General features: G+C 48.4%; 1 protein-coding gene across 3 annotated transcripts in view; it reads left to right on the forward strand.

Moving 5' to 3' along the window:
- Positions 1–26,688, forward strand: part of Ctif (cap binding complex dependent translation initiation factor) — a 240,336-nt gene that overhangs the window by 101,786 nt on the left and 111,862 nt on the right. For all 3 annotated transcript variants that reach the window (XM_013118055.3, XM_013118056.3, XM_005076456.4), the window contains exon 7: positions 12,452–12,528. In XM_013118055.3, coding sequence (XP_012973509.1) covers positions 12,452–12,528 — 77 coding nt within the window. The remainder of the gene's footprint in view (positions 1–12,451; positions 12,529–26,688) is intronic.

Here is a 26,688-nt window from a genome sequence, read left to right on the forward strand (position 1 = left end):
GCAGTCCTCACCCAGAGCCAGGGTCTTCCTGGGAGCTGTCTTTAGCTCTGTGTGTCCAGGGCTCACATAGAAGCCAGCATGGAATATGGATTATAAGAACACCATCATGAAATGGTCAGCTCTGTTGTGTCTGGAAGATGCTTAGAGTCATCCACCACCTCTGGCTCTTAGCAGTCTTTCCACCTCCTGCCCACATAAATCTCTGAGACTTGGGGTTCAGGGTGGGACGAGGAATTGATGAAGACACCCCATTTCGGACCCGTGCTCCAAGTCTCTCACTCTCTGCACACTGTCCAGTTATGGGTCTCTTTGAAGAAGCTTCTCTGAAGAGGGTTGGGTGATACATTGATATAATTAGGAGTCATTTTATTGCTGTTTCTTTTGCAGAGTAATAGTATTGATATAATTAGGAGTCATTTTATTGCTGTTTCTTTTGCAGAGTAATAGTAGTAGGTTTTTACCTAGTGCTTGTGATCTATCTAGTCTCAGGTTCTTCGCCAGTTTAGCAACATCAGGTGTGGGTTTCATTTCATGGGTCTTCAAAAATCCAAGGTTTTTTTTCCACTGTGGTTGTTTACTCCCATAAAGTGTATGTCACTATTGCACCAGTGTGTCTGTGGTAGGTTTCAGGGTTTGTAACTGTGTAAGATTGATGATTACTTTTCTCCTCTGGCAGTTTACAAAGTATCTACCAGCACTGTGATGCACTCTGAATGCTAGTTAGTAAGGGTAAAACTTCTAATTTGGCACCAGCTCCATTTACCCATCTTCAATAACATAAGTAGTAGTGGTGTCTTCAGCATTAGGTAGGGCCTTACCATCAAGTTGTGGAGAACAGCCAATCACTTTTTCAATAGCTGTGATGTTTGGGGAGTGGGATATATGGGACCCTACCCATTTGGTTTGCAGTTGGAAAAACCAAAGCCCAGACAGCAACTGTTCTGGGCACAGGGCATCTGTTCTCCCCAGTTCTGAGCAGATAAACAGCATCCAGAGGCTGCTGTGAATCAGGGATAACCCTACACATGGACAAGCAACCACAGCCCAAGGGGTTTAGCACAAAGGAGACTTGCAGTAGGGAAAGGGGCTACCAGGGTCCTGAGATTCCTGAATGCTTAGCCGGGCCCCAGCATCTTACCTCATTTACCTGTCCCAGATGATGTCACCCCCTTATTCTTTTTATGGAAGCATAAGTCAGATTTTGTGCCCAAGTCAACACTCTGAGGGTCACTTGGAGAAAATCATAAGATCCTAAGGAAAGTTGTCCATAAGAAGCAAAAAGCCTGTGACAGAGTCCTGTGCCATGGCCCATAAATTCCACCTGGCCCAGCTGATACATAATGGTTAGGCTAGTCAGAGGCTGCCTGTGTGAGAGAAAATTGTTGCTGTTCTACTCTCATGACACATACAAATACAGAGGGAAGGAGGGAGGAAAGAAGTGAGGGAGAGAGAGAGAGCCCCCCCCCAAGATCCCATGGGAGTATTTTACAAAAATGCCCGGAAAGCCCATTGTGGTGTGTGCACCCTTCAGATCATTGCTTGGCTTCAGCCGGGTCAAACAGAAACATTCACTTGGCAAGAAAGGAGAAGATGTTCCCTTCTGAGGTCCTTCCTGCCAACACCAAGAGCAGCATTGTTCCAGCAGGCTGGTGTGTGGTGTGTCAAGGACATGCATCACTCCCTTCCACCGGGTGCTTTGAGGACACCCAAAGGGCAGCAGCATGGGTGGCTGGCCCACAGTCAGGCTGGCTGTCTCCCGGAGGAGGATGGTTGAAGACAAGGAGCCCAACAAGACAATCCCAGAGAGGGGCACACGGAGTGAGATGAGTCCCCACTGCATGAGGGGTTCACAGCATCAAAATGTAAAGAATCAGCAGCCAAACTTCTAACATCCCAGTACTGTGACTTTTGTCATTTTTTAGTTAATTACGCCCAGCCTTGAGTGAGATTCATTATTCGTCTCCTCTACGAAATCAGGCTATGTCAGAGCAGGGACTGGATCTGATTGGCCACATAATTCCTCTTTTCCATGCCTATATCCCACCGTTGTGTTTCCCTCTAGATAGCATTATCCTCAAACATTCATAGACTGTCCACCTTCTGTCTGCAGCTGCCTCCCTAATCCCTGCATTAGTCCTTCTGATCTCTGGCCATTGTCACGGCCACCTGCTGTGTGTTTGGGTCCTGTCCTCTTCTATCCACTCCATGTGATTTACAGAATGCACTTAGCCAACCATTTGACTGATCTGCTCCAGCTCAGCCTCACCTGCCCTCACACACAGGACCAGTCTCCCCTTGTGCGTGGCATCCCACACCCAGCCCCTGCTCTCCCATCCATCTTAGGGGACCACATCTTTCCTGTCTCACACCCTACGCAACAGCCGCACTGGACTCGTGGGACCCTATCTGGACCTGGTGACCCATCCTAACCTAGTGCCCGGCACAAGGATTAGCAATGAAAGATGGACCATAACAAACACACATGAGCAACTCTGGTCTAGCCTGTGCTACCCTAGGACCCAAAGGGTTGGATTTGGTCCTGACCTGACCCTTCCAAACTGGGAGACCTTGACAAACTACTTTAACTTTGTTTTCTCGTGTCCAGAATGGGATGATAAAATCTTCCAAGCCACCATCACTGATGGCTGTCATGAGAATCGAGCAAGGGGACTGAGAAAGTGCTTTGAAAGCTGCAGGACACTAGTCCAACCTCAGGCCTTCCGTGTGAACACCGGCGAGTGTGTGTTCAGGGCAGCTCCCTGGGGTCTGCCTGGAACCACTTACATTCAACACTATGAGTGTGCTTACAGGCAGACCAGACACACTGGTGGCAAGACGGGCCTCTTCCCTCTGCATTTTTATAAAGTGAATCGGGTGAAGGAAATGTCTAGGAATAGACAATCTTCCTCAACTCCCCCAAAATAACCTCAGTGGAAACAATTGTGGTCACATTCACTCTGATGTATTGTTTCAGCCTTCTGCGATATGGGAAAAGGTCTCCCGTCATTTCCAACTCAACTGGGAGTCAACTGGACTTCCAGAGAGGCCTGGAAACAAAGGGGCTGAGCTCGAGGGCTGCCCTGGGTATCAGGGCCTGCTGGTGCTAGACAATTCTGAGGCTGTGTACACGTTTGTTTTTCCTCTCTCCTTCCCTTTGGGGATATGCTTGCTTGACGCCTGTGGATTTTCCCATGGATAACATCTCAGGGGTCGTTATCAGAGGCGTTTTTTAGAACTGCACATGGTTGTCTAGAGCTTCCCAGGCCAGAACACTCAGGGCACTTTGCCCCCACATCAACCCAGTCTGGCCCTCTGAAGGCCCCTTCCTCCTGGGCCTCTACCCACATAGAGAAGTGCAGCTTCTCTGCCTGGGTCAAGGCCTGAGCCAGCCTTTGCACCCACCCCACCCCTACCCCCACCCCCACCCCGCACCCCTGCTGCTGCTCGTAGTCTCCCTAGCTGATCCGCCTCATCACAGGGCCCCCAGCCTTTTCTTTGTTTTCTCCCCACAGCCTCCTTCCCTGACTTCTGCAGGCAGCCAGTCTTCCAGCAGCCTGGGAAAGGTTTTCCTTCTTTCCTTCTCCCAACCACTGATCCACTGCCCCTTAGTGACAGCTTTCTCTTCCTGTCACTGTACCCTTTCAAAACAAAACCTCAGCTTGTGTGAGTCGATGCAGTTTAGCTCCTTTTTTACCCTTGTGAAAGCCGTATTAAACCCTCTTCCTATTTCTGGTTGCACACACACACAGAGGCATAGGTGCACACATATGCACACACAGACACACATGCACACACACATGCATACACACTTACATGCACACATATACACACAGGTATACATGCACACATAAGTACGTGCACACAGAGAGAGAGAGATCTAGTTCTTGCCTCTGAAGCCTTTCTTAAGTCTCCTAACCACCACCTCTCTGCCTCTGACTCTCGCACCCTTCAGAATCTCTATTGTCTCATTTTTCTAAGAAGGCTTCCCTAGCCACCCTGAAGGAATATTCTGGAATCTTTGCTTTTCCAGCATGTGGTACCTATCCTGCTCATCACATTCAATACTCTAGGTCACATACACGTAGCAAGTGGATCTGGTTGAACATGCAGACACCAACTCAGATGACTTAGGGGAGGCCCCAAACATGTTTAACTCTGTCCTGACAGTCCATGGTCTACATTAGGCCATAGGACCTAGGGACCGTGAGTCCCAAATTGTCCTGCACATGGAAGTTGCACTTTTTAAAAAATGACTTGAAGAGAGATTGGTAACAGTTTTCTATCTCAGACATTCTGATTTTATTGACATGTGCTGTGATATCCCAACGTGATTTTAACAGAGAGCGAAGAGAGGAAGCAGCTAGGAAACATGGCTAAGGCTATTTTTTTTCTTCTATGTTTACCTTGTCTCCCTTGAGTGTGTGTGCACATGTGTGTGTATGTGTGTGCACATGTGTGCACATTTGTGCATGTGTACATGCATTTGTGCATGCATGTGTGTCTCTGTGTGCACACATGTGCACTCACTGATTGACTGGCAGACTACATATTAGGCTCTTAGGTTATAATTAACAAGTATCACCAGAGCCCTGCCCTTCATGAACAACCACACTAGCTATTCGGTGCAGTCTATTACCTTTGCAGAGCATACTGAAGTCTACCTGGTCCCAGCTTTGACCCATGGTGTTCCATGAGGTGTGGTTTCAAAGGTTTTGAACATTTTTTCTCATTTTCTCCATCCCCAAGGATGTTTTATTTAAAAAAAAAAAGTCCCTTGACTTACTTATAGCAAAACTCTGCTGCCCGTTTCCTTTTGCTACCAATGACTCTTGACCTCCTTTTAGGTTGACCTAGGAGCTCTGGCGCCTAGGCTGCACCCATATCCGGTGCATCAGCGTCCGCCAATGGACCTGAGCAACAGTAAGGTTTCAAGTTCTCCCCAGGCTGATACAGAGCAGCCAGGGCTAAAAGCTGCTGAACTCAGTTTTTCATCACTGCAAATGTAAACACGATCCATTTATCTTCCCCTAGCTCTTTCCTGAAACCAGGAGAGGGAAAGGGGTGAGGATGTGGGGCACCCGTCAAATGTAAGAAGCCACCAGTGAGCTGAGCAGTGAAGGGAGAGTAACTGCTTCACAGTACACTCGGCCTCCTAGCAAGGCCCCAGAGTTGGGATCCGCAGGCCCTGACCCCGACTCCAACTCAGCTTTCCGTCGGGCTTTACAGAGTTTTACTGAACTACAGCCACACTTCTGTGCTGATTTCACTATCCGATGGCGAAACTGAGTTGTTGTGACAGAGACCATATGGCCTGCAAAACCTAAAATAGTTAGTCTTTGGCTTTTTACAGGAAAAGTCTGCCAACCCCTGCTCTAGAGGGGGACCCTGCATAGACTCCCCAGCCGCAGTTGACACATTGACGTGACACATATGCTGGGAAATTTTAAACCATTCTTTAGACTCTTCATAATTTTTTAGTGGCCCTTAAAGCAGAGCAGACACAGAGAGGGTCTTGCTGACAGGTTCTGCATGCTGCTGCTCTCTGGCCTTAGTGATCTTTTCACGTGACCCATTTGTGCTCTATGTAAGCTGTCATCTGCTTTGTGGCCTCCAGGTAGAGAATTAGGAGGTCCCACATCAAACCCACCTAGACTTCAGAGGTTGGTGGCTTGGGCTGGAGCTGGGCTCTGCACCTGCTCCAGAATGGTAGTTTGGCAGCGACAGGGTGGAGGAAGAGCATGGCGCTCCACTGAGTGGGACCCAGGGATGCGGGGCAGCGCCAGCAGGCACCAGAAAGCCAAGCTTCAATGTCCCAAGCACAGGTTCTCAGATTCTCCTCTGTTTCTTCTTGAGCCACCATGGTGCCCCTGGAAGTAGGTCAGATCGCTGTCTGCTCCGGCCACACTGGGTAAATAGACACCAAGTAGGTCATGGGGCTGCTACTGCCTAGTGAGCCCAAAGGTGAAAACCAATGGTTGCACTGACTTGGATCGCCCAGCAAGACCCTTTTATGTGGCAGAGAACTCTTAATGGCTCATTCCCATATGACAAAAGGTCAGGTTTGCTTTCTCGGAAGGAACAAACACTGAATTTGTTACGATTGCACTCCGCATCCTTAAAATATCCAGCATCACTGAGATATTAAGACATTGAGGCCATTGATATACCAAAGACATGTGGCGTAGGACTTCCAGTTGAGGCACAGCTCCATGTAGGAATGTGTCAGCATGCAACATCTGCTTGGGTCTTTATGGATTTCTTACCATTGCTCCTGATTGGAAAGTGCCTTAGACTCCATACATCTTAATTTGGGTAGTTTTTAATTAATTTTGCTTTTGGTTTTTGAACAACCCCCTTGTCAGGGAGGTCCAGTATTTTCTCATAGCATTGACCATACTCCCTCAGCACAGAGGCATCTTAATGTGGAAGAAGGGACATGCTGTAAACAGAGTCCCCAGAACAGCTGCCCCATGGATGTGTGCTTTCCACACCATAACTGCCTAGAGTGGATACCCACAGTAGGACTTACCGTACTCCAAAGCTTGATTAATGCTGTCTCCATCATCTCCCCATCCTATCAACCTACATTTACTGAGTATCTGCTATGGAAGTTACCATTGGTCATGGAGCTCGGGTCCCTCCCTTGACTTCCGGATGGGTCCCTACAGTGATGCGGCTGTGTCTGGTGACTGTCATTCTTAGGAATATCTCATTACGTTTGATTCTGAGCTATGTTCAGATCGACTCTTAGGTTTTAGAAGAGTTGGCACTCTGGTTCCATCCTCTGCTTGCATGCCTTTAAAACTGCTGCTTAATGTAGCCTGTCTCCTTTTTCCACCCCTACTGGGGATGGGTCATGATGGTACCTTCTCTTCAGGGCTGTTGGGAGGTTTGATGTGTTTAATATGTGCAAAACACAACACTTTCCTCAATGTGTGGTAGTCACTGTGATTAGCACTGCAATAGCTTATAATCCATGCAGACATCCATTCTCTTTCCTGACTGTCTTCCAGGAGAATGAAATTGCTCACGCTGTTAGAAGGGAGTGTATTTAGCAGGCATGCTGGAGGGGAAGGAAAGAGCTGGCCATCTAGCTTCCCCTCATTGTCAGACCAGCTCCTCTGCACGTGCCACCAGCTTCAGGATGTCTAAGTGCAGGGATGGCTTTACTGCCTCCTTCGTCGTCTTGCCACCCCGCAGTGACCCACAAAGTCCTTGTTGAAAAGTCAACGGGTAGAGCGAACAGGTTTTGTCCCACATACCTAAGCTGTTCTTTACTTTTCCAACTATAACTTCAGTTGGAAGGTGTCCACTGAGCATCTATAACACTCAAGATGTGACTCTGGAGGTGAAGCTAAGGGCTTAGACAGGGAAAGTAGGACCCTAGGTGTCCCCAGACTCCTCCAGCTTTGTCTAGGCTGTAGTCATGGCTATAATTTATCTCCACCCAACTCTTTCATGCCAATAAACAATACAAATCCAGGACAGAAAGCAGGAGTCCCCTGCATTTTATAAGCAATGATCATACCCAAGAAGGGACTGATGAGGGGGACACCATCTGGTGTCTGATTCCTGGTCCCAGTTTGGGCTTCAGCCCTGTACCTTTCAGATTGAAACTCCCAATCTCACTGTGCTGAGCATGTGTTGCTTGTATGACCCCTCGGGATGAATTCTTCCCTTTGTGGACACTGATACCGTAGTCTGTCTGGCTTTAGCTCTGTGAACCTAGGGTACCCTTGGACCATTCTCTTTCTATGGGCAGAGTTGCCCAAGAGCCCATCTCCCCTGAACACAGTAAATCTGTACTGTGGAACTAGCAGATGCATTCCCCCATATCATATGCTTCTGTTTCTAGCGCCTCACTTATTTCTCACAGTCAAGAGCTAGTATCGGTCTCTCCATTCTCACCAGGGGAAACCAGCTCAGAGAGAGGATGCCTGACCACACCCATCTGCTGCTTTGTACCTAGGACTTACTGAGCGAAACTGAGACATTTATTGCAAGACTGAAAGCTCACAGAGTCAGCAATGGGTATGACACCTTGCCCTGCAAGCTAGTGAATGGCCACCGTGGTCCTCAAAGATCTTACAGTCTGAGTAAGGATCAAGGATCCAGACAGCCACAATCCTTCCTATTTAACTGAAGAAGACATTGCCTTTGTTAAGCACCCAGCTGTGTTAGGAGGTTGAGAGCTTATGGGGCCATCAAAGATCCAACTTCTTGCAAAGCTAGAAATAGTACTTGCAAGCCACAGACGGTGGGCTCCTGGGTCCCTAGGTCACATTGTAAGTGCTCTTAGTCCACACTGGGTAGAAGAGGATGGCCCAAATCTGGCTCATCGAGAGTAATCCATTGTCTTAATTTCTTTCCAAGAGCAATTATGGAGGTCCACAGTGTCTGCCTGTGCAGAGACCATGAGCACACGGGTAAAGGAAGCCTAGCTCTGAGCTGAAAGTTTATACAGCTTTGCTGGGGAGATAAACATGTAAACAATTACCTGGACTATTTGGACCAGAGATGGAGTGTTAAGACATCTGTCCCACTGCTGCGACCGCATGGATTCATTGTCATGGGAAGTAGAGCCAGCTTTTCAGGGCACGAACATTGTGTAGGGGTGAAGGCTGGAGCCTCTAAGAGAAGCAGACGTGGGAAGATGCTGCAAGGCAAGAAAGAGAGCTGTTTCTGTGGCGGGGTGACTGACAGAGAGGTGTGCAAGTCCTTGGAGATTCCCTGGCTCACTGCTCTCCAGGCTCCTCTAAACCCCATACCAGGCACTGCTACATCCTGGCCGCAGCCCAGCTCTCCTGCTATGTTTCCATAAATAGAGGTTGAAGTGGCTCTCCAGGCCAGTGGGATGAAAGCAGTCACTAGAGCTTTCCTCCTAGGTGGACTGCTCCTGAGCTGTGACCCATTGGTGGTACAGGGGGAATCTAAAGGTCACATTCTCCAAATGAGTACCATCATCTCCTTGGCTGGAAAAGCTGTGTGGCAACAGGGAATGCCAGTCCAGTGGCTCCCCCAGCCCCTCTACCTGCTGCTTGGTCTCATGTCTCAAGCCCAGGGCATACGCTCTAGTCTTGCAGATCAAACATGAGACAATGCTTCTAAAGCCAGGTGCCAGGTCCCAGATAGTCATTCCAGAAAATGCAGTCCTCCCAAAGTTAAGCATGCAAAAAACTTAACTAGCAGGGGAGGAAGAAAAGAAAGGAAGCAGGGTATAATAGCCCACACCTTTAATCCCAGCACTCAGGCAGAGGCAGGCAGATCTCTGTGAGTTTGAGGCCAGCATGGTCTACAAAGCAAGTTCCAGGACAGCCAGGACTGTTACACAGAGAAACCCTGGGAAAGAAAGGGGGGGGAGGAAGGAAGGAAGGAAGGAAGGAAGGAAGGAAGGAAGGAAGGAAGGAAGGAAGGAAGGAAGGAAGGAAAGACTAGAGGCTGCCCTGAAAACCTTGTCAATGAGGAGAACCATCAGCCCATGAGGGGAGGGTGACCACAGGAGGCTTTCTGTTGAACTAAAATCTGTCGCAAGGAAGAGCCCAGCTGCAGGGTAGACTGGGAGCGTTTGGGACTGAAATAGAACGCACCTTCATGTGACTTGGGGTCAAGGGACAACTAAAGAATGAGGAGCAACTGGTAGCTGAGGGTTGTGCGGTTATCTTTTTCCAGGTGAATAGGTTGTGCGGAGTTGACCATAAAAAGTAACCAACACACTGTGATTTTTTCCCCCTGACCAAGCCTACTCTGGAGTGGGCTTGTTTTATAGAACATGTTTTTGCAACCACAAAGATAATGTGCTGTCGCTTAGGGAGCATCTTATTCTTGCACTGACTTCCAGCACTGGGATATGTGTGTGTTTGTAAAGATGCATGTGCATGTCAAACATATGCTCTGCCAGCACTGTGTGTACAGGGATTCTCCGCCCACCTTCCCTTCCTCCTTCTCTAGAGAAGCTTGGTTTCTGTGAGTTGCTTGTCTCCAGGGCCCATACAGGTCAAGGTCCTCAAGCTCAAAGGTTGGATATTAGGGAAATGTAGCCAGGTCCCAAAGTCAAAGGGAGAACTGTCCCCAGAGAGGAGTTGAGGAAGAGTACGCAGAACCTAGTGGCAGTCTGTGTCCAGGGTGACACCTCAGAGGCACACCTACAGCCTTCTGGCCATAGATATGAAGAGTCACCTGAGAGAACCGGCCTTTGGTTCTCTTGCTTGGAGAGGAGCAGACGGATGTGCTGAGCAAGCTGTTAGCACCAGGGCCATGGGTGTTTTCAAGGATGCTCTGAGAACCTGGCACAGCTCATTCTCCTGCAGGGGAGTAGATCTTTTCTGAAAAGCAGGTGCATCTCCCGTCTGAAGGCAGAAATCCCTCTGCCCTGACCAAGCTGTCAGAACAACCGACACTCCTTCCACTGGTTACTTCTGTCTTTGGGTGTCTCTGTCTGGGACGTGCCATCCTCTCAGCCTTAGCTCAGTGGTCACAGCTCAGGTGAGCTGATCCTAGGGATGACATGACTGAGGGGGATGGATGGTCTCTTCCTTTAGTCCTGGGTATGAGCCAAGGGACAACTCTCCATGGCTGCAGCCTGTGTGGGAAGAGGCCTGGATATGCATTAGGTCCTAGAGCTCTGCAGCAGGACTGAAGAGGTTGGCACTCCTGGCTCATGTTATACAACTGTGAGCTGCTCCATCTGTCAGCCCAGAACTGAGATCCTGGTCTGCTGCCAGCTCAGGACCAGCTTGGGAGGGAGTCTCAGCTTCCTGACCATTGTCTATTGGGGGCACTCCCAGTGTGTTCCAACAGTGACCTGGAGAGGCCTAGAGTGAAGCAGGAAGGGAGGGAGGGAAGAAAAAGGGAGAAGGAGCCGGCCTGAACCTGGTCAGGGTGGGAGAGGGGAAGTAAGAGGGGAAGACTTGGTGTTTTTCCTTATTTGTGTTTTATATTAAAGAAAACAAATAATACCCTTTGAAAAATCCATTAAACAAAGCATATCCTGAAGGTCCCAGCGGCCCATTGTGGCTGCCTGGAGCCTGGAATCCATTCACGCATTTTTGGCTGGCTTGTTGGAGGCTAGAAAGACCAGGAGTGGGAGGGAAGGGCCATCATTAAAATAGTTTAAAATGGCTTTTGCTCTTCAGACTTAATAGAAGTCTGGGCCAAGTAACCATAACTCCAAGATCCCATGTCTGCCTGACCCATTGTCCTCCCATCACCTCTCTGGGAAGCTCCAGCAAACTGGCCAGTCTGAGTAGAGCCAAGGCTGCCAATGTCCTCTATCTTGCCCTATGAAGGCAGTCTAAAGGAGACCCTCCCTGGAGAGTCACAGTGAAAGACTCTACAATCTCTCTGGATGTTTGACCTCTCTGGGCCTTGATCTCCCTGACTGCCAAGTGGGACTTGGGGCCCAGTGGACCCTCTCTTGTTACTCTATTATACCTAGATCTGTGGCTTCTCTCTCATCTCCTTCATGCCTACACAGTGTGAGACCCTGTAGGTATCTCAGGTACACTAGGCCCCAGGAGAGGACTCTTCCCCTTGGATATCCAATCCTAGATCATGGTTACTCACTCCAGCTGCCCAGAATAGAATGACAGTGCTCCTGAACATGTCCCCACATGGACACATTTGCCTCTCAGGTATGAAGACCAGCTTCTGCAAATAATTCTGCCTGGGCCTGGCATTTGGTAGCATTGGCGTTGTACATAAGCAGGTCTCTCCCCAACCTTGATGTCAATCTATAAGGAATCGTTATAAGGACAGAATGCAAAAGCCACCCATAGAACTTTCCCCAGGCCCTCCTTTGAAGTCTAGAAGACAATTTGACCTTTGCATATTTTCCCTAAATACTTCCAAGGTAAAGGAAGAGTAAAATTGCATGGGGGATGTGTACCTAGGATTAGGAGTCAGCTTGTGCTCAAGGCTGGGCACACTCACCTTCAACTCTATCAATGGCCTACAGTAGAAGGTGGTGACATTTATAACTGGAGACTGGAAAAAGAACTTGTCATCTTCCTACAGCCATTGACTATGTATCTGACCCTTATAGATAAAGGGAAATACTCAGCTCTCTGGCTTGGAACTCCAGGGGAAAGGACCCCTGGACTGTTTACATGGAGCCAGCTCCTAACCAAGGAGAAGGGTGAGGAGGCATTGGTGGCCTTGACTCTGCTGTCCTTGTCTGAAAGACATTGGGTTACGTGCTCAACCTTGGCCTGAACAACCTCCATATTTGAGAGCTTGAACATGAAAAATTCTGAGGGCTCCCTCTGGTCCCCCTATTCTTTGAGTCTGGAATCTTAGCATCCATCCTAGGTGGGAGATTCATTCATTCTGATGATTTCTATTTTCTGGTCTGATTTGGTAGTCAGAATGCCTCTCACGTCCTTCACTGGGTGTTATTATGGTAAATGTGGTCTTGCACAAAAATGATTCATGCTCCCCCCCCCCCATGTCACAGGGCTACCACCCGATGCCCCATGAAGTGGAGATCGCACACACCAAGAAGTTATTCCGGAGGAGGAGAAACGACCGAAGGTAGGAGAGACTGTTGTGGACCTGTCACTCTTCCCTGTGCTGGCGGCTGGGCGGGTTAGCTCTGGCTATGCTGTGAGACGGAGCTACACTTGTAAATGGGATGGGCACCTTTAAGGAGACAGTGGAAGTACAATGGGTTTGGTTATGTAGCATCAGCAACTGCATTTCTGTGGCGGATCTAGGGATCAGGTCCCTTCAGAAGACCAGCAGAGGGCCACCGTCTCCACTCCTTCCTAGGAGTGGGCATTGCCCAGGATTAAATGCTCTTTCCACTAACCAAGACGGCAGTATGTCCTTAACAAACGGAGCACATGGGCTGCATGCTTAGAGACATGGCCTCCAGGAGGCTCTCCAAGCTCACAGATTCAAAGTCAATCCTCTTTCTGTCTCCATCCCAGGGATTTGTCCATACTTCTCAGTGGCCTTCACAGTCCTGTGTAGTAGTAACCAAGGGAAAGGAAAAGCAATGAGGCAGCAGGCAACCAAGATGGAACCTCCAAAAATGCGTGCTGCGTGTGTGCGTGCGTGCGTGTGTGTGTGTGTGTGGTCTACAAGGCTTTCTTATGTGGAAAGGTCTTCTTGATATAGTTTAAATGAAAATTTCCAGGTGCAGAATCATACTGTGTGCAGCCTTTGTGCTAAAGGGGAGTGGGATTCTTTTTCCTTTTTGCTTGAATGTGCAAAAAATATTTCTGGATGAAAATCTTAAAAAAAGGAAGAACAAAAAGGCTTATGCTTGAGGAATTAGAATGAGGTGTTTCCCTATAGGGAATTTATTCTTAGACAATGGTGATGGCTTGTGGTTTTGCCTTTTATGTGAGGAGAATGTTCTCTAAGAGACAAGAGACAGCCAACTAACATCCTCTACTCAGAAAATTAGGAGCACCTGCCCTCGGTGCTGCGTGGCCACAGCTGGGGGTGTTGTCCTCAGGCCAAGCTGGACCTCTGACCCTTACACCTCATGGAAATCCTGAACCAGGAGTAGTAGGTGGGCAAAAGATGGAGGCCCAGAATGCCTGCCATCCAATAGTAGGTTTTCAATTTCTGAAAAGATTCACAAGGAAATGAGTTCCAGCTAACTGGGAGGCAGGCTGCCGTGGCTAAGGTCTGGGCATCAACAGACATCAGAAGAGGAAACTGAGCCAAGAGGGCTGAACCGAACACTGCCCCTGCCCTGACCAGGGTGTAGTTGATTCCCGGCCTGTGCCACCTCTCTGCTCTGTATCATTACACATGACAGTGATTGGGTTCTGGGTTCTGGATAAAGGAAAGAAACAGGGAGCCCCTCTCAAAGGAGAAAAGATGCCAGGAAGGAGTCAGAGAGAGCAGAAGGCTTTCTGTCTTTCCTCCCCAGTGTTTGTCTCAAAGATGCCAAGACTTACATATGAGAAGACTTCTCTGGGCCAAGGCACTGGCATCCAGGTCAGCCCACATGTCACTTTTTGGGCCAGGTCACCATGCTCCACAGGAGTCTCCTAGATGGGGCAGGGCCTCCGGAAACAACATGACCCTGGAATGTCAGGAGGGGGTGTGCATAGCAAGAGAGGACCAGGAACTGGACATCTACTTATCCATACTCATGAGAGTGAATGCTCAGGGTAGGTCAATGCATCTTGCAAAGGATGTGGACCGGGCCAGCATCCAAAGAGAGGCAATAAAGATGATTAAAGGGACAAAAAGTATATCCTGTGAGGAAGGCCGGAGGACTGGGGCCAGGGTAGAAGGAAGCACATCCACATGGTGAAACCCATGAAGGGTTTGTGTGGAAAGACTAGTGGCAGCTGCCTGTGTTTATTGAGACGGAGCATCTTGGCTACCAGAGTCAGACTGTGGTTCAAGGTAGCAGACACACACAGCTGAAGTATGTGCTAGACAAGGAACCAGTCAGAAATACAACAGCCTGTTTCTCACTTGGGGGAGTGCCCTGTTTATAGAGCCCCCAGATGGTAGGGATTTTCGTGAGACAGCAGGTAACAATGTAGCTAAAAGACTTTATTATCTAAAAGCAGGGGACTTCCGAGTCTCTCTTGGTGATTCTGGTATTCACAGATAGGCTGTGAAACATTACCAAGTCAAATGCCAGTTCTCCTAGCAGGTGACCCTCCGTAGCGGCCTTGCTAGGTTTCAAACCTAGATACTTGATACGTCTGTACTGCAGGCTAGCCTTGGTAGCATTTAAGGTGTAAACCTCACTGAGAAAGAGATATGACCGGAATCAGCTGTGGTAACCAAGGAACACAGTTAGCATCTACGGAAATCTTGCCATTTGTCATGAGAAGGGAAGTGGCAAGCTACATCCTCCTGGTGTCCCTGTGACTCACCTTGGAATGCCTGCAGGAGTCTTTGGCCTTCTGTCTCCCTACACAATGACTGGAATTGGGGTCTGATAGCTGCAGACCCCATGACACATTGCTGTGCCTAGAACTGAGTGGTACCTCCCCGCCGGAATAGGCATTCTCAAAACTGGGACCTAGCATCCTCATCTGCACAGAAGTCTGCCACATGTCCTAGTCTTGTTTCTCTCTCCTGGTGTCTGTGTGCTTTTCTGCTTTTCTCTCTCCTGGTTCAATTTGGAGGCAACAAGGAGCTAAACCATGTATCAATATAGACATATGCCTTGGCAATGGGAGCCAGATGTGGTAAATTGCTTCCTTTGAGTTATATATCTGAATGTGTGTCTGTGGATGAGTATGTGCACACGTGTGCTGGTGCCCATTTGTGGCCAGAGACATCAGGTCTTCCTGGAACTGGAGTTACAAATAATTGTGAACCTCCCAACGTGGGTGCTGGGAACTGAACTACAGTCCTCTGCAAGAGCAATAAGGGCTCTTAACTGCTGAGACATCTCTCCAGCTCCCAAGGAACTTCATTTCTTGAAAACTGTGTTTTCTTACATAAAATGTGTTCACTACTTGAGAGGCTTACACAAGCTCATTCTTGTAAGCTCTTGGGTGGTCTTAGTAGCAGGATCTTCAGTTCAGAGGAACTTTAATGGGAACAGAAAGCATTTTCATATAGAGTAGATATTCTTCTCATCACTACCTTCTGGGTCTAACCTCATAGGCCTGGCATCCCCAAGCCCAGACAGTAGGTACATGGAGCCCCTCTATTGGAGCAAGCTGAGACTCAGCTCCCACCTCCCTCAGACTGCTTTCAGGGGCCCTGATTAAAACTAAGCTGTGGCTATCTTTCCCCCATTTTGCAAAAGGCTTAGCCACACAGTCAGCTTAAGGAAAGCTTGACGCTTTCTCCTTAAGAATTTTCCCAAAATTTGGATAACTGATAACCACTTGCTAATTTGGGGGAAGTAATAAAGTATGACAGATTTCAGACAAAAATTATGCATTTGGAGTTAGAAATGGAATTAATGAATATGCCATGCATTTCCCAGGAGTAGCATGGCTTTGCACACTCCATCTCTACAGGGTTGGAAGTGGACAGTTGAGAAGGGGCTGCTGGGGATTTGTCTGCTTCCCCCTAAAGCTTTCTGCCCAACTCCAACATCCAGGAAGAAGAAATTCACTAAGGGACTGAAGTCTTGGCTCATACCCTCTGTTTGCTTAATGTACCATCATCCCTGTGGAAGGGGGGTCTGCACCCCCTCCTCCCACTCCCCACCCTCGCTCCACTCCCCTCACTCTTTGCTCCATTTTAAGAGATGAGCATATCGCTGCAGTGAACAAATGCTGCACGTTGTAGTATCTGCAGCCTGGGAAACAGACTCCAGGATGAGGTGGAGCTTAGGAAGGTGTGCTGTTAGGAAGGGCCAAGAAGCAGCAGGCTTGGGCAGAGAGAAATCAACCTCCAGAGCAGGCTTGGTGGCATGTTTTGACTGTACAGGGACTCCTGAGAGTTGGCCTAAGATGGAGTGACTATAAAGAGCTTTATGTATCATGTCCCTTGATCATCAGGAGGGGTCCTGCTCATCGGGACCAGGACCACTTCCATAGGGGCAGCCAGCCGGGTGAGAGCAGTTTCTGAAAGGGATGTAGGCAGTACATTGAGCTACCCACAGCGAAGCCCCTTTGAACACTCTGTCTTAATTACTTTTCTATTGCTGTAACAAAACACCGTGACCAAGGCAACTTATAAAAAGCATTATTAGGGGCTTACGGTTTCAGAGGGTGAGTTCATAAACGTCACAGAGGAAACATGGTGGCCGGGAGGTATGCGTGGTGATAAGAGCTGAGAGCTTATATCTGGATCCACACACACAGCATAGAGTAAGCTATTTAGAAATTGTACCGGCTTTTGAAACTTCTAAACCTGCTTCCAAGGACATACGTCCTCTAACAAAGCCATGCCTTCTAATCCTTCCCAAACAGTTCCACCACACCTGGGGACCGAGCATTAAAATGTATGAGCCTATGGAGGCCATTCTCAAAGCACCACCCCCACAACTATAATTATCCCCCGTGGTATGTTCTGTGGACTGGAGCAAGGCTGGCATGGCCAAGGGCCTACGGTGGAGGCAGCACAGCGGCATTCTGACTGCAGAATTAACCAGAGTATTGTATATGCCTATGCAGCCCCTCGGTTGTGGTTCAGAGACAGAGGCATCATGGGAGTGTTGGGGGTGGGGAGAGAGCCTCAAATGCTCTCCTTTTGGAATAATGATTAAACCACTAGTGAAATTCCAGAAGAATTTGAAAGAGAGATGGAAATGTGAGGGAGAAGCAAAGCTAGCTAGGCAGGTGATGGGCCCCAGGATCCCTAGAAGCCACCAGCATAGCTTCTAGAAGCAGAGGCAAATAGTCCCACTATAATAAATAGGAGGGAGAAACCAGAATCTTTTTGCTCTGAAGATCCCCTGCCTAGGTTGTCAAGAGTTTTAGAAGACCCCACAGACTCCAAAGCCTGGCCTCTCAGCAATTAGAGCAGGGAGACTAACAGAGGCAGTAATGGTCTTTTTCATGATGCCCACCTATGCTGCCAGGAGTCAGGAGATCTTCAAACAGATTTGCTTCATTAAGTGAGGTCCCAGAATGGTTAATGTACTCCATGTGCAAAGCAGATGGACAGGAAGAAATAAAGAATACCTTGGCCATCCTGGCTAGCGTCAGATGGCTCTGCTGCACGAGAAGCCAGAGAGCAAGCCATCCCCCCGGGGTGCAGAGTTGGGCTATGTGGACACTGCAGGGTGACCATGGTCTCTGTCCTGCAGCTGACAGTGGCTGTGGCTTGGTGTCCTCAAACTGTAGAACCGGTGAAGGATCCGATAATCTCTGCCTTGCTTCCTCTGCCTGCATGTGCTCAGATCCCAAAGATCAGCCATCAGCCTTGATTTTGCAAGCTCCTTGTAAACACCGTCTGTCACTGATAAAAACAAATAGGACATCCGGAATTGGAGGCCATTGGTATAGTGTATTTACAAGACTACTACAAAACCCTGATTTCCGTGCTTTAGAGGGTTGGATTTTGTAACAAATGAGTTATGTATCAATTTTTTTTTTAATTTTGAGACTCATTGCACAGACTCTTTGAGCTGTAATCCCCCTTCCCCAGTTTTTCTAGTACCAGAATTGCAGACATGTGCTACCATACTCATCTTTGAAAAAAAAAAACAAGTTGTGGGACTTTGGTTGTTTTTGTTGCTGTTTGTTTGTTTCTTGAGTTGTCTTGGTGTTTCTTTTGTTTATATGATTAGAACAAGTCCAAGGATGGAGAGATGGGAAGAGCCCCTCGAAACCTCTCTGGATCTTGCTATCTATACTGTTCCCTGGGTGTCCCAGGAGAGTGATCCTTTCAGAGAAGAGGGCAGATTTGATCTGGCTATGATTTAGTCTATGAAGCTATGCTAGCAACTAATATTCACCTATTTTCTTCTAAACCATCTGTATTTGCAAATCTCCTTGGGAAAAGGTGGTATCTACAATCTTTAAATTTTGAAATTAAGAACTATATCCACATAGCTACAATCTTTGTCCATTTTCTATCAGAATTGGCTCCTGGGGTGATAGAGACCATAACATCACTCAGTCTGCCGTTTGCTCTAAGCATTGCTGCAGAAAACCAATGGTGTAATCCAGTCTCAAGTCCAAAAGGCAAGAACCAAGTGCACTGGTATCTAAGGTCAGAAGAACATGAATGTCTCACTTACAAAATCAGCAGGCTTTAGCCGGGCAGTGGTGGCCCACGCCTTTAATCCCAGCACTCAGGAGGCAGAGGCAAGCAGATCTCTGTGAGTTCGAGGCCAGCCTGGTCTGCAGAGTGAGCTTCAGGGCAGCCTCCAAAACAATACAGAGAAGCCCTGTCTCAAAACAAAAAAGACAGACAGAGAGAGGGAGGGAGGGAGGGAGGCAGGGAGGCAGGGAGGCAGGGAAAGAGGAGAGAGAGGGGAGAGAGAGATCTGGCCTTCTGTACTATGCCTAGCCCTCAGTAGGTTGAATGATGCCCATCCACACTGAAGAGGGTGGATCTTTATTGAGCACAGTGATTCAAGTGTGATCTTTCTAGGAACCACCTTCATGGAAACACAGTACCTTTGTGAAGGTCAGAGGGGTTTGGGTACTTGAGACAGGACAGACAGGATCTCGGTTTTTTTTCTGCTGTGTATGTCAGACTAGCTGGTCTGTGACTGCCTGCCCCAACCTCCAGGGCTTCTCCTGTTTCCACCTCCCATCTCCCCATAGGGTACTGGGATTACAAAAGCTTGTGTTATACATCCAACTTGTAAGTTAGTTCTGGTGACTCAAACTCTGCTCCTCACACTTTTTCCAGTGCTTTTTACCCACTGAGACTGTTAGTATTCAGGCATCTGTACTGGCCTGTCCTTGGGGTTCTGACAGAGTATGTCCTCAGCTGCAGCCACTAAGGGCACCACCTGTGCACATTCACTATGTTCCCTTTTAAAAGGCCCTGCTCCCCTCCCATCCTTCGCTCTCTCTCCCTCTCCCTCTCCCTCTCCCTCTCCCTCTCTCTCTCTCTCTCTCTCTCTCTCTCTCTCTCTCTCTCTCTCTCTCTCTCTCTCTCTCGCTTTCTCTCTCTCGCTCTCTCTCTCTCGCTCTCTCTCTCTCTCCCTCTCTCTCTCTCCCTCTCTCTCTCTCCCTCTCTCTCTCTTTTCCCCTCTCTCCCTCTCTCTGTCTTTTCCCCTCTCTCCCTCTCTCTTTTCTCCCCTCCCTTCTCTCTCCTGCTACTTCTGTCTTGGAGGCTGGTCTCCCCCCTTCCCTTTCCCCTTTTTGTGACCCCTCTCCCTAGTTAAAAACCCCCTCTGCTTGAACCCTGTCTCATGGTGTCTTTCTCTTGCACACCGCTTTTCTTAAATTACAACAAAGACCCCTCCCTAGCCCTTATAAAAGTCTTACCAGCTATTACCTAAAATGTGCCATGTATTGTATGTATTCTCTAAAATGTTGCAGACACAATCAGGGGCCATTCATGACTTCACATGATGTACTCTTGTGTAACCATCATTGCCCATTGCTCAAGTGAGACGGTGTGAGCTCAAAGGCCTGTTCCAGGATCTATCTCTTCATGACCCTGCCTTTCCCAGGCCAAGTCTTGTTCCCTCCTGGCAGTCAGACTCAGGGTTTAAATGATCTACTTTCTTTTGTCCATCCCTTAGTAAGTTACATCCGGTACTCCATTGTCAGCCTCGTGTTTCTGCCTGCTGTCTCCATGTACAAAAATGTAATTTTAGAGTTGTTTTAATACTTTTTAATAATGTATTGACTTTTATTTTATGTGCATTGGTGTTTTGCTTGCATGTATTTCTATGTGAGGGTGTCAGATCTTGGAGTTACAGACATTGTGAGCTGCCATGTGGGTGCTGCGAATTGAACCCAGGTCCCCTGGAAGAGCAGCCATCTCTTCAGCCCCTTGTATTAATATTTTTAAGTCTGGCTGTTTATCATTGCCCTGGCATCCCTACCCCAGATCGTCAGTGGTTATGGGTGTCTCCTCCCTTCAATCCAGAATCCATCTTCATTACATTTGAACCTAACATGTCAAATGACATCTGGTCTCCTGTCTGCAAGTCTCAGCATCTCTCTAGAACTTGCCGGTTCCTTGATCATTTAGCATCTCCCCATTCATCTCAGGGCTCCTTACTCTACACAGGTCCAGTGCTTCCATCAATTAGAGGAAGTACAACCAGTGCTCAGTACAAGTTTGCCTGCTTACTACAACTTACTGTAACATGAAAATACCTGTGATGTTTTGGTAATCAGTCATTAGCAGACATGGAATACTAAATAATTTGAGTTCCATGCCATAAAGGATCCCAGCCAAGGTCATAGAGTGTACCATCCTACTTTTCTTATTCCATCTCTTACCCTGATCATGGTTTGTCTAGTGCTATGTTTTGCACACATGTATGCTTTTGTTAGTGGTTTCAATGTTTGCATGGTCCCTGAGTAAAGTGCTGGAGGTTTGTGCAGTGACCCTAAGTTCAAGTTCCTTGTTGGTACAGAAAAGGAAAATGTGGGTCCCATGAGCACAGAGCAATCTCATCATCCCCAGGATCCCAAGTTCAAGAAAACTGTGGCATGCCTTACAGAGAGAGCTAGAGCATTTATGATCTCGGTGCAGTCAGGACTCAGCCCTGCAATGACTTCAGTGTTAACAGATCAACAACATATATTAAATAAAGTCTGCAGGAGACTGAAGAGATGGCTCAGTGGTTAAGAGGACTGCCAGCTCCTCCAGAGATCTGGAGTGGATTCCCAGTACCCATGTGGTGGCTTACAACCATTTGTGGCTCCAATCCCAGGGGACCTGACTCCCTCTTCTGGCTTCTGAAGGCAGAGCATACACAAGGTGCGCAGACATATATGCGGGCAAAATGCCCATACATGTGAAAATAAATAACAAACCATATAAATAATAAATAAAATAGGCAGTCTATAAACAGAAACTCGCATATAAAGAGATCATATATTGATGAGTTGGTGAAACGTGACTAGAGGAGCAATAATTCAGTGTTTGCTAATTCTGTGTTTGCAGTGACATTCTGGGGGGTAGCCTCCCAAACAGGAATGAGCTATGCTTGCTCTTTGAAACAGGGCAGAGAGACGCTAAAGATAAAGGGGTATGCGGGGAACCAGGAGAAAGCTAGGCATATTGTCCACATGGTGGCAGTGATAGGAGGTGAGAGGAAGGAGAGGGCTCCTCCCACCCTGGTTGTCATTGGCTTGGTTTTGCCGTTTCATTTGCACCATCCTGGGATGACACCATCACCAAAGCCCTCGTAGACAGCTCAACCCCACAGTGACTGTCATTGCCATCCTGTCGTCGGGAGCCGGGGGACTGCGAGACGGATCTGTGCTCACATTGCCCACGGTTTCTCTTTCTATCTCAGCAAGGAAATTGCCCTCATTAAGTCCCTGCTAAAGATAGATAAGAAAATGGGCCAGGCAGACCCCCACCTGGCAGGCAGCCCTGTCAGATTGGGAGCAAAATGAGTCAGATAGGAATTATTTTTAGGATGTCTCCTCCTCCCGCACACCCACCCCCAGGCAGGCTCTCTTGGAAAGAAGAGCAGCTCGTTGCTTCAAGCCACATGTCCAGGTCCTCGTTTGATTGAAAATGGAGCCTCCAGGCTCTGAACGAGCCGTGACATGTCGCACCATCCTCTGTATGGCGGTGTTGCCTCACCAGTGCTCCTGGTCCCCATGGAGGCTGGGCACACTCGTCTGTGAACCCTGAGTCTTTCTGGGCCCCTTTTCTGCCACTCTCCTTTGGTATATGCTCCAAGCTCAAGCTCCATTCCCAGCTGCATACTTTGTGGCACTACAGACCCCCAGGGACCTTCTCCTATAGAGGGACCAGTGTGTCCCTAACCCAGAATCCACAGCCGTATAAAGGTCAAACAGGCATAAGAGGTGGCCTGCTGTACACTTTGCAGGTTTCCTGAGCAACGACTCTTCCCTCTGGGCAATGGGCATCTCCCAGTACCATGTCCTCAACCGAGTAACTGGACATTACTCTTTCTGATCACTCTTACCCCCTTTTTCCAGCTGTCAGAGTTCATTCAGACCCTGTAAGTGCCAAAGAGCAGAGCAGGGATACGCAGGCAACCAAAGAGGGGGGTAGGATCAAGAAAGGCAACCAAAGACGGGGCAGGGGCATGCCTCCTGGACTGGGGACAGGAGCACTACTGACCAAGAAACTATCCAAAGACTATTGCTACTCCAGGTGCCTGTGGCTGGGACAGGACACAGTACACTTAGGAACCAGCCACCAAGTTGCCTTAAGTACTCTGCCTCAGAATCCTTCGTCATTCTTTTTCTGAAAGAGTGGGCATTTGTGCATTGGTTCACGCTCCCCTCAAGGCTCAAGTAATCGTGCTCCGGTCAACCCAATCATCCCAACTTCCCATGGGGGACACTGTACATAGTAGACTGCCAAGCCCTTGGCCAGGCTCACTTGATTTTTAAGTCCAGCTCATCTCTCACCAAACAGGGGTTTGTTTTTTTTGGGGGGGGAGATATTCACCACATTTATTCCTTTTGTTCCCAGGGTCAGGGATGCCATTATATTATATGTGGGGGCAGGAACTCAGGAAGTCCACACAATCACTGCACCCTCAGAAAACCCGAGCGCCTCTTCCTCCTACCATTTACTCTGAGAGACCTTCCACTGTGAGCATGGATGGAAAGGATGCTGGACCAGGAGCCTTGGAGTCTGGTCCAGGGCCCTTGCCTGATGCTCTAGGAGCCCAGGCTTTCTGCCATGAAATGTGATTGTGAGTCCAGCTCTCAATGCAATTAAAGTGGAGTCTTCCAGATCTATTCCATTCATTAACCATGTGATGGGAAAGACAGAACTGAGAACATTATGGAAGCTGGCCAGTCTCACAGTAAAAATAGCTAGTGTTCTTTCCAGAAAGTTCTAGACAAGCAGAAAATGTCTCTGGTCCTGTGCATCTTTCCTCTCTGTATCTAGTCCAGGTCTGTATGCTGGCACCCAGCCATCCTGAGCTGTGCTGTCATGTTCCCTGCATCTGGCTGCTTAAGATCAGACACCACGGAAGAGCATCCTATTTACAGAGGTGCCAGGCTGTGCATCTGCTGGTTCTAAGGGGGTGGTTTGGCTATGGATCCCCTAGGTTCTAAAGAGGTACCAGAGTGCAGATCCACTGGTTCTGAAGAGGTGGCAGGCTGTGGGTTTGCTGGCTCTAAAGAGGGTACCAGCCTGTAGATCCACTGATTGTGAAGGTGTACAAGGCTTATAGATCACTAGTTCTGAAGGGGTACCAGACTACAAACTGCTGGTTCTGAAGGGATACCAGGCTGTAGATCCATTGGTTCTGAAGGTGTGCAAGACTATTGATCACATATTCTGAAGTAATACCAGACTGTAGGTTCACTGGTGCTGGAATGGGGGCGGCAGGCTGTTCATCCATTGGTTCTGTGGGTCTTTCTGCTGATCCTGAGAAGTCTGGCCCACCCTCAGCCCAGGCCAGAGCAACTCAGCAACTCCATGAGCACTTCCAAGGCTCACTATATTAAGAACACTGTTTTGAGCCTTAAACAAATATTGGTTCATATAATCTTCCCAGCATCCCAAGGAAGGGCATGCTATTTTTATTTTCATTTTGCAGATGAAGAAAGTAACTTGTAGCGAGAAGTAAAGTGGCTAGGAGGCCTGACTCCAGAGCCTACATTTCTAACCTGTCCTCTAGCCTGAGTCTTCTTTCACTTCCTCCTGGTCTCACCTTCCCTGTCCTGGGCCCCACGCTGCCTTTGGCATAGACCTACTTAACTTTCCAGATGCCATGGTCGTATGAGGATGGGCTTTCCATTTTCAAAGGTACTGAAAGAGGGGCCACTCTGCTTCGTTCAAAGGGAGGAAAAAATAAAAGACTTGAGCCAAGCCCACCAGACTGTACTCAGCCACAGCACTAGGCCAGCCCTGCCTTCCCTCCACTGAGTGATTCGTGAGTGAACGTATGTTGGAAGTTCCTATAGTAGACCAGAGATTTTTCCAGGTTATGGCCCCACCCAGGAAGATGTCCAAGAGAGAGTAACATGAGTTACATCGAAATGGGCATTCCTCTAACGAGAGTTTTCTCCAGCTGCCCTCTGCACCTAATCAAGAGGCCCAGCCCAGGGCATGAGGGTGCATTCCACTCCCCCAAGGCTCCCTAGCAATGACAAGGGCACAGGTTTTAAAATACCAAGGAGCCTCCCTGCCTGGGTCAGCATCTACCCTGAGCTCTGGGAGTTATTTCTGTGCCTTCCCAGTAACTTAATTTTAGACACTTATTCCAATGCATTTGTTTTGGGGATGCCAAGGTAGCCTCTGTTATGGTTTGGAGTATTTTTGGGAGGGCCTGGTTTCCAGAAGTGATGCAAAGGCTCAATTAGGCAAGACACCAGAAAACAGAAATAAAGTAACTCAGGAAAACAGGTCTCCAGAGGTGATGCCTATATGTAGCATCCATGGAAGAAGCTGGGGGGGGGGAGGTCACCAGGGTACCACATGAGTGGCTGCTTGGGCTCTCTCCTGCTCTATACACCTACAAGATGCGGGTATCCTCCACACACAAGTAGCAAGGTAAAGCTACCCAGGCTTTCCAGTGGCCTGGACAGACACAGAACAATCCAGCGCCAGAGTAGTCAAAGCCAAGCCAGCGGCAGGCTCTGTAGCCCTGCCTTGTAAGTGGACAGACACTCATGCTCACCAGCAATCCGTGGGAAGCTTAAGCACCTCATTGTCCGAGCATTACTAATGAGATATCCTTGAAAGAATTCCTTACTAAACAGTTCATAACGTCCCCTCCGGTACCAGGGACTACACCTGGGGCTTCCCACGTGCTAGGCAAGTGCTTCACCATAGAACTTCATCCCCAGCTGTCTTTTTACTTAGGCGGGGTCTCATTGCCTAGGTTTGCCTTGAACTCACTTCTGTAGTCCAGGCAGCCTTCTGAGAATCTTCAGAAGGAAGCCTGAGCTGTGGCCATGGCACAGAGGGACAGGATGGGGGCCCTGGGGGATAGGCAGAGAGCACATTTGCCTGGTATTGCTGGTGTTAGAGATGCTCAGGCAGGGGTGAAGTCAGGTCATTAGGTCCCCTCTGTTGGAACCACATGGGCCTACTGTCCTTCCTAAGACATCAGGGCAATCTCAGGCCCCCTTCCTGGCCACCTCTGGTGTATTTTGGCGTTATTACCTGGTTGTAAACAATTGAGGACTCTCATCCGGTCACCCCCTTGTGATGAGAAGGGCAATATGCCCTAGCCCCTTCTACTGCAAGCAGCTCCCTGGAGCTCCCACCCCGTCTCTTGGGGAAGGGGGTGTCAGTGGTTGGTGTGATCTGACTGGATCACCCAGGCAGATCTCTGCATTTTCACAAACACCCTCAGTGGCCGCCCAGAGTTAAGAGAATGACCTAGTTGCAGCATTGATGAGACCCTCCCATGAGTGGGAACTCTGTGGCGCTGAGGGCTAGGAACATTTACTGAAATCAGGCTTTTTAGTCTGTAAAAACTTGAAGCAAACACACATTTTACCTGTACCTTCATTTACCAGGAAGCCACACAGAGTGAACCTCTGCAGGGTCCACATTCCTGCCACGTTCATAGGTGGCCTCCTGAGTGTGCTGAGCTGTCTAGGCTTGGTTTGAGCCCTGTTACTAGATGAGTAGCCCTGAGGCAAAGATTCACCTCTTTGAAGTGTACATCTTCTATCAAATAGACCATCTCCTTTGTAGCTAGACTTTGCAGTGCAAATAAGATGATGCCTGGAAAGCAGCTTCCAACGTCAAGGGCTACACGAACTTGAGAATGAACCTGTGTTTGTGTTTGTATTGTACCCATGATGTCTGGTCTGTATTTGTAGGTATGATCTCTCTCTCGCTCTCGCTCTCTTTCTCTCCCTCCCTCCCTCCCTCCCTCTCTCTCTCCCTCTCTCTCTCTCTCTCTCTCTCTCTCTCTCCTTCCCCCTCCTTCTCCTTCTGTGTGTGTCTGTGTGTCTGTGTCTGTCTGTATGTCTGTATGTGTCTGTGTCTGTCTGTTAGTGAGCGAGTGACTGTGACTTCTTTAGGTACCTTGCTAATCAGCATTGCCAGTGATAGTTTGCTGAAAATGGAACAAAGGCCAAGACTGAATATTTGTGTAGGGTATCTATTGCTGCATATTAAAATAATTCCCAAAGTGTAGAACTTAAAGGTGCAAACGTTTATAGTCCCACACAGCTTCAAAGGGTCAGAAACACAGGG

Source organism: Mesocricetus auratus, unplaced genomic scaffold, assembly GCF_017639785.1.
Source record: "Mesocricetus auratus isolate SY011 unplaced genomic scaffold, BCM_Maur_2.0 Super-Scaffold_6730, whole genome shotgun sequence".
In the NCBI taxonomy this organism is placed as follows: domain Eukaryota; kingdom Metazoa; phylum Chordata; class Mammalia; order Rodentia; family Cricetidae; genus Mesocricetus; species Mesocricetus auratus.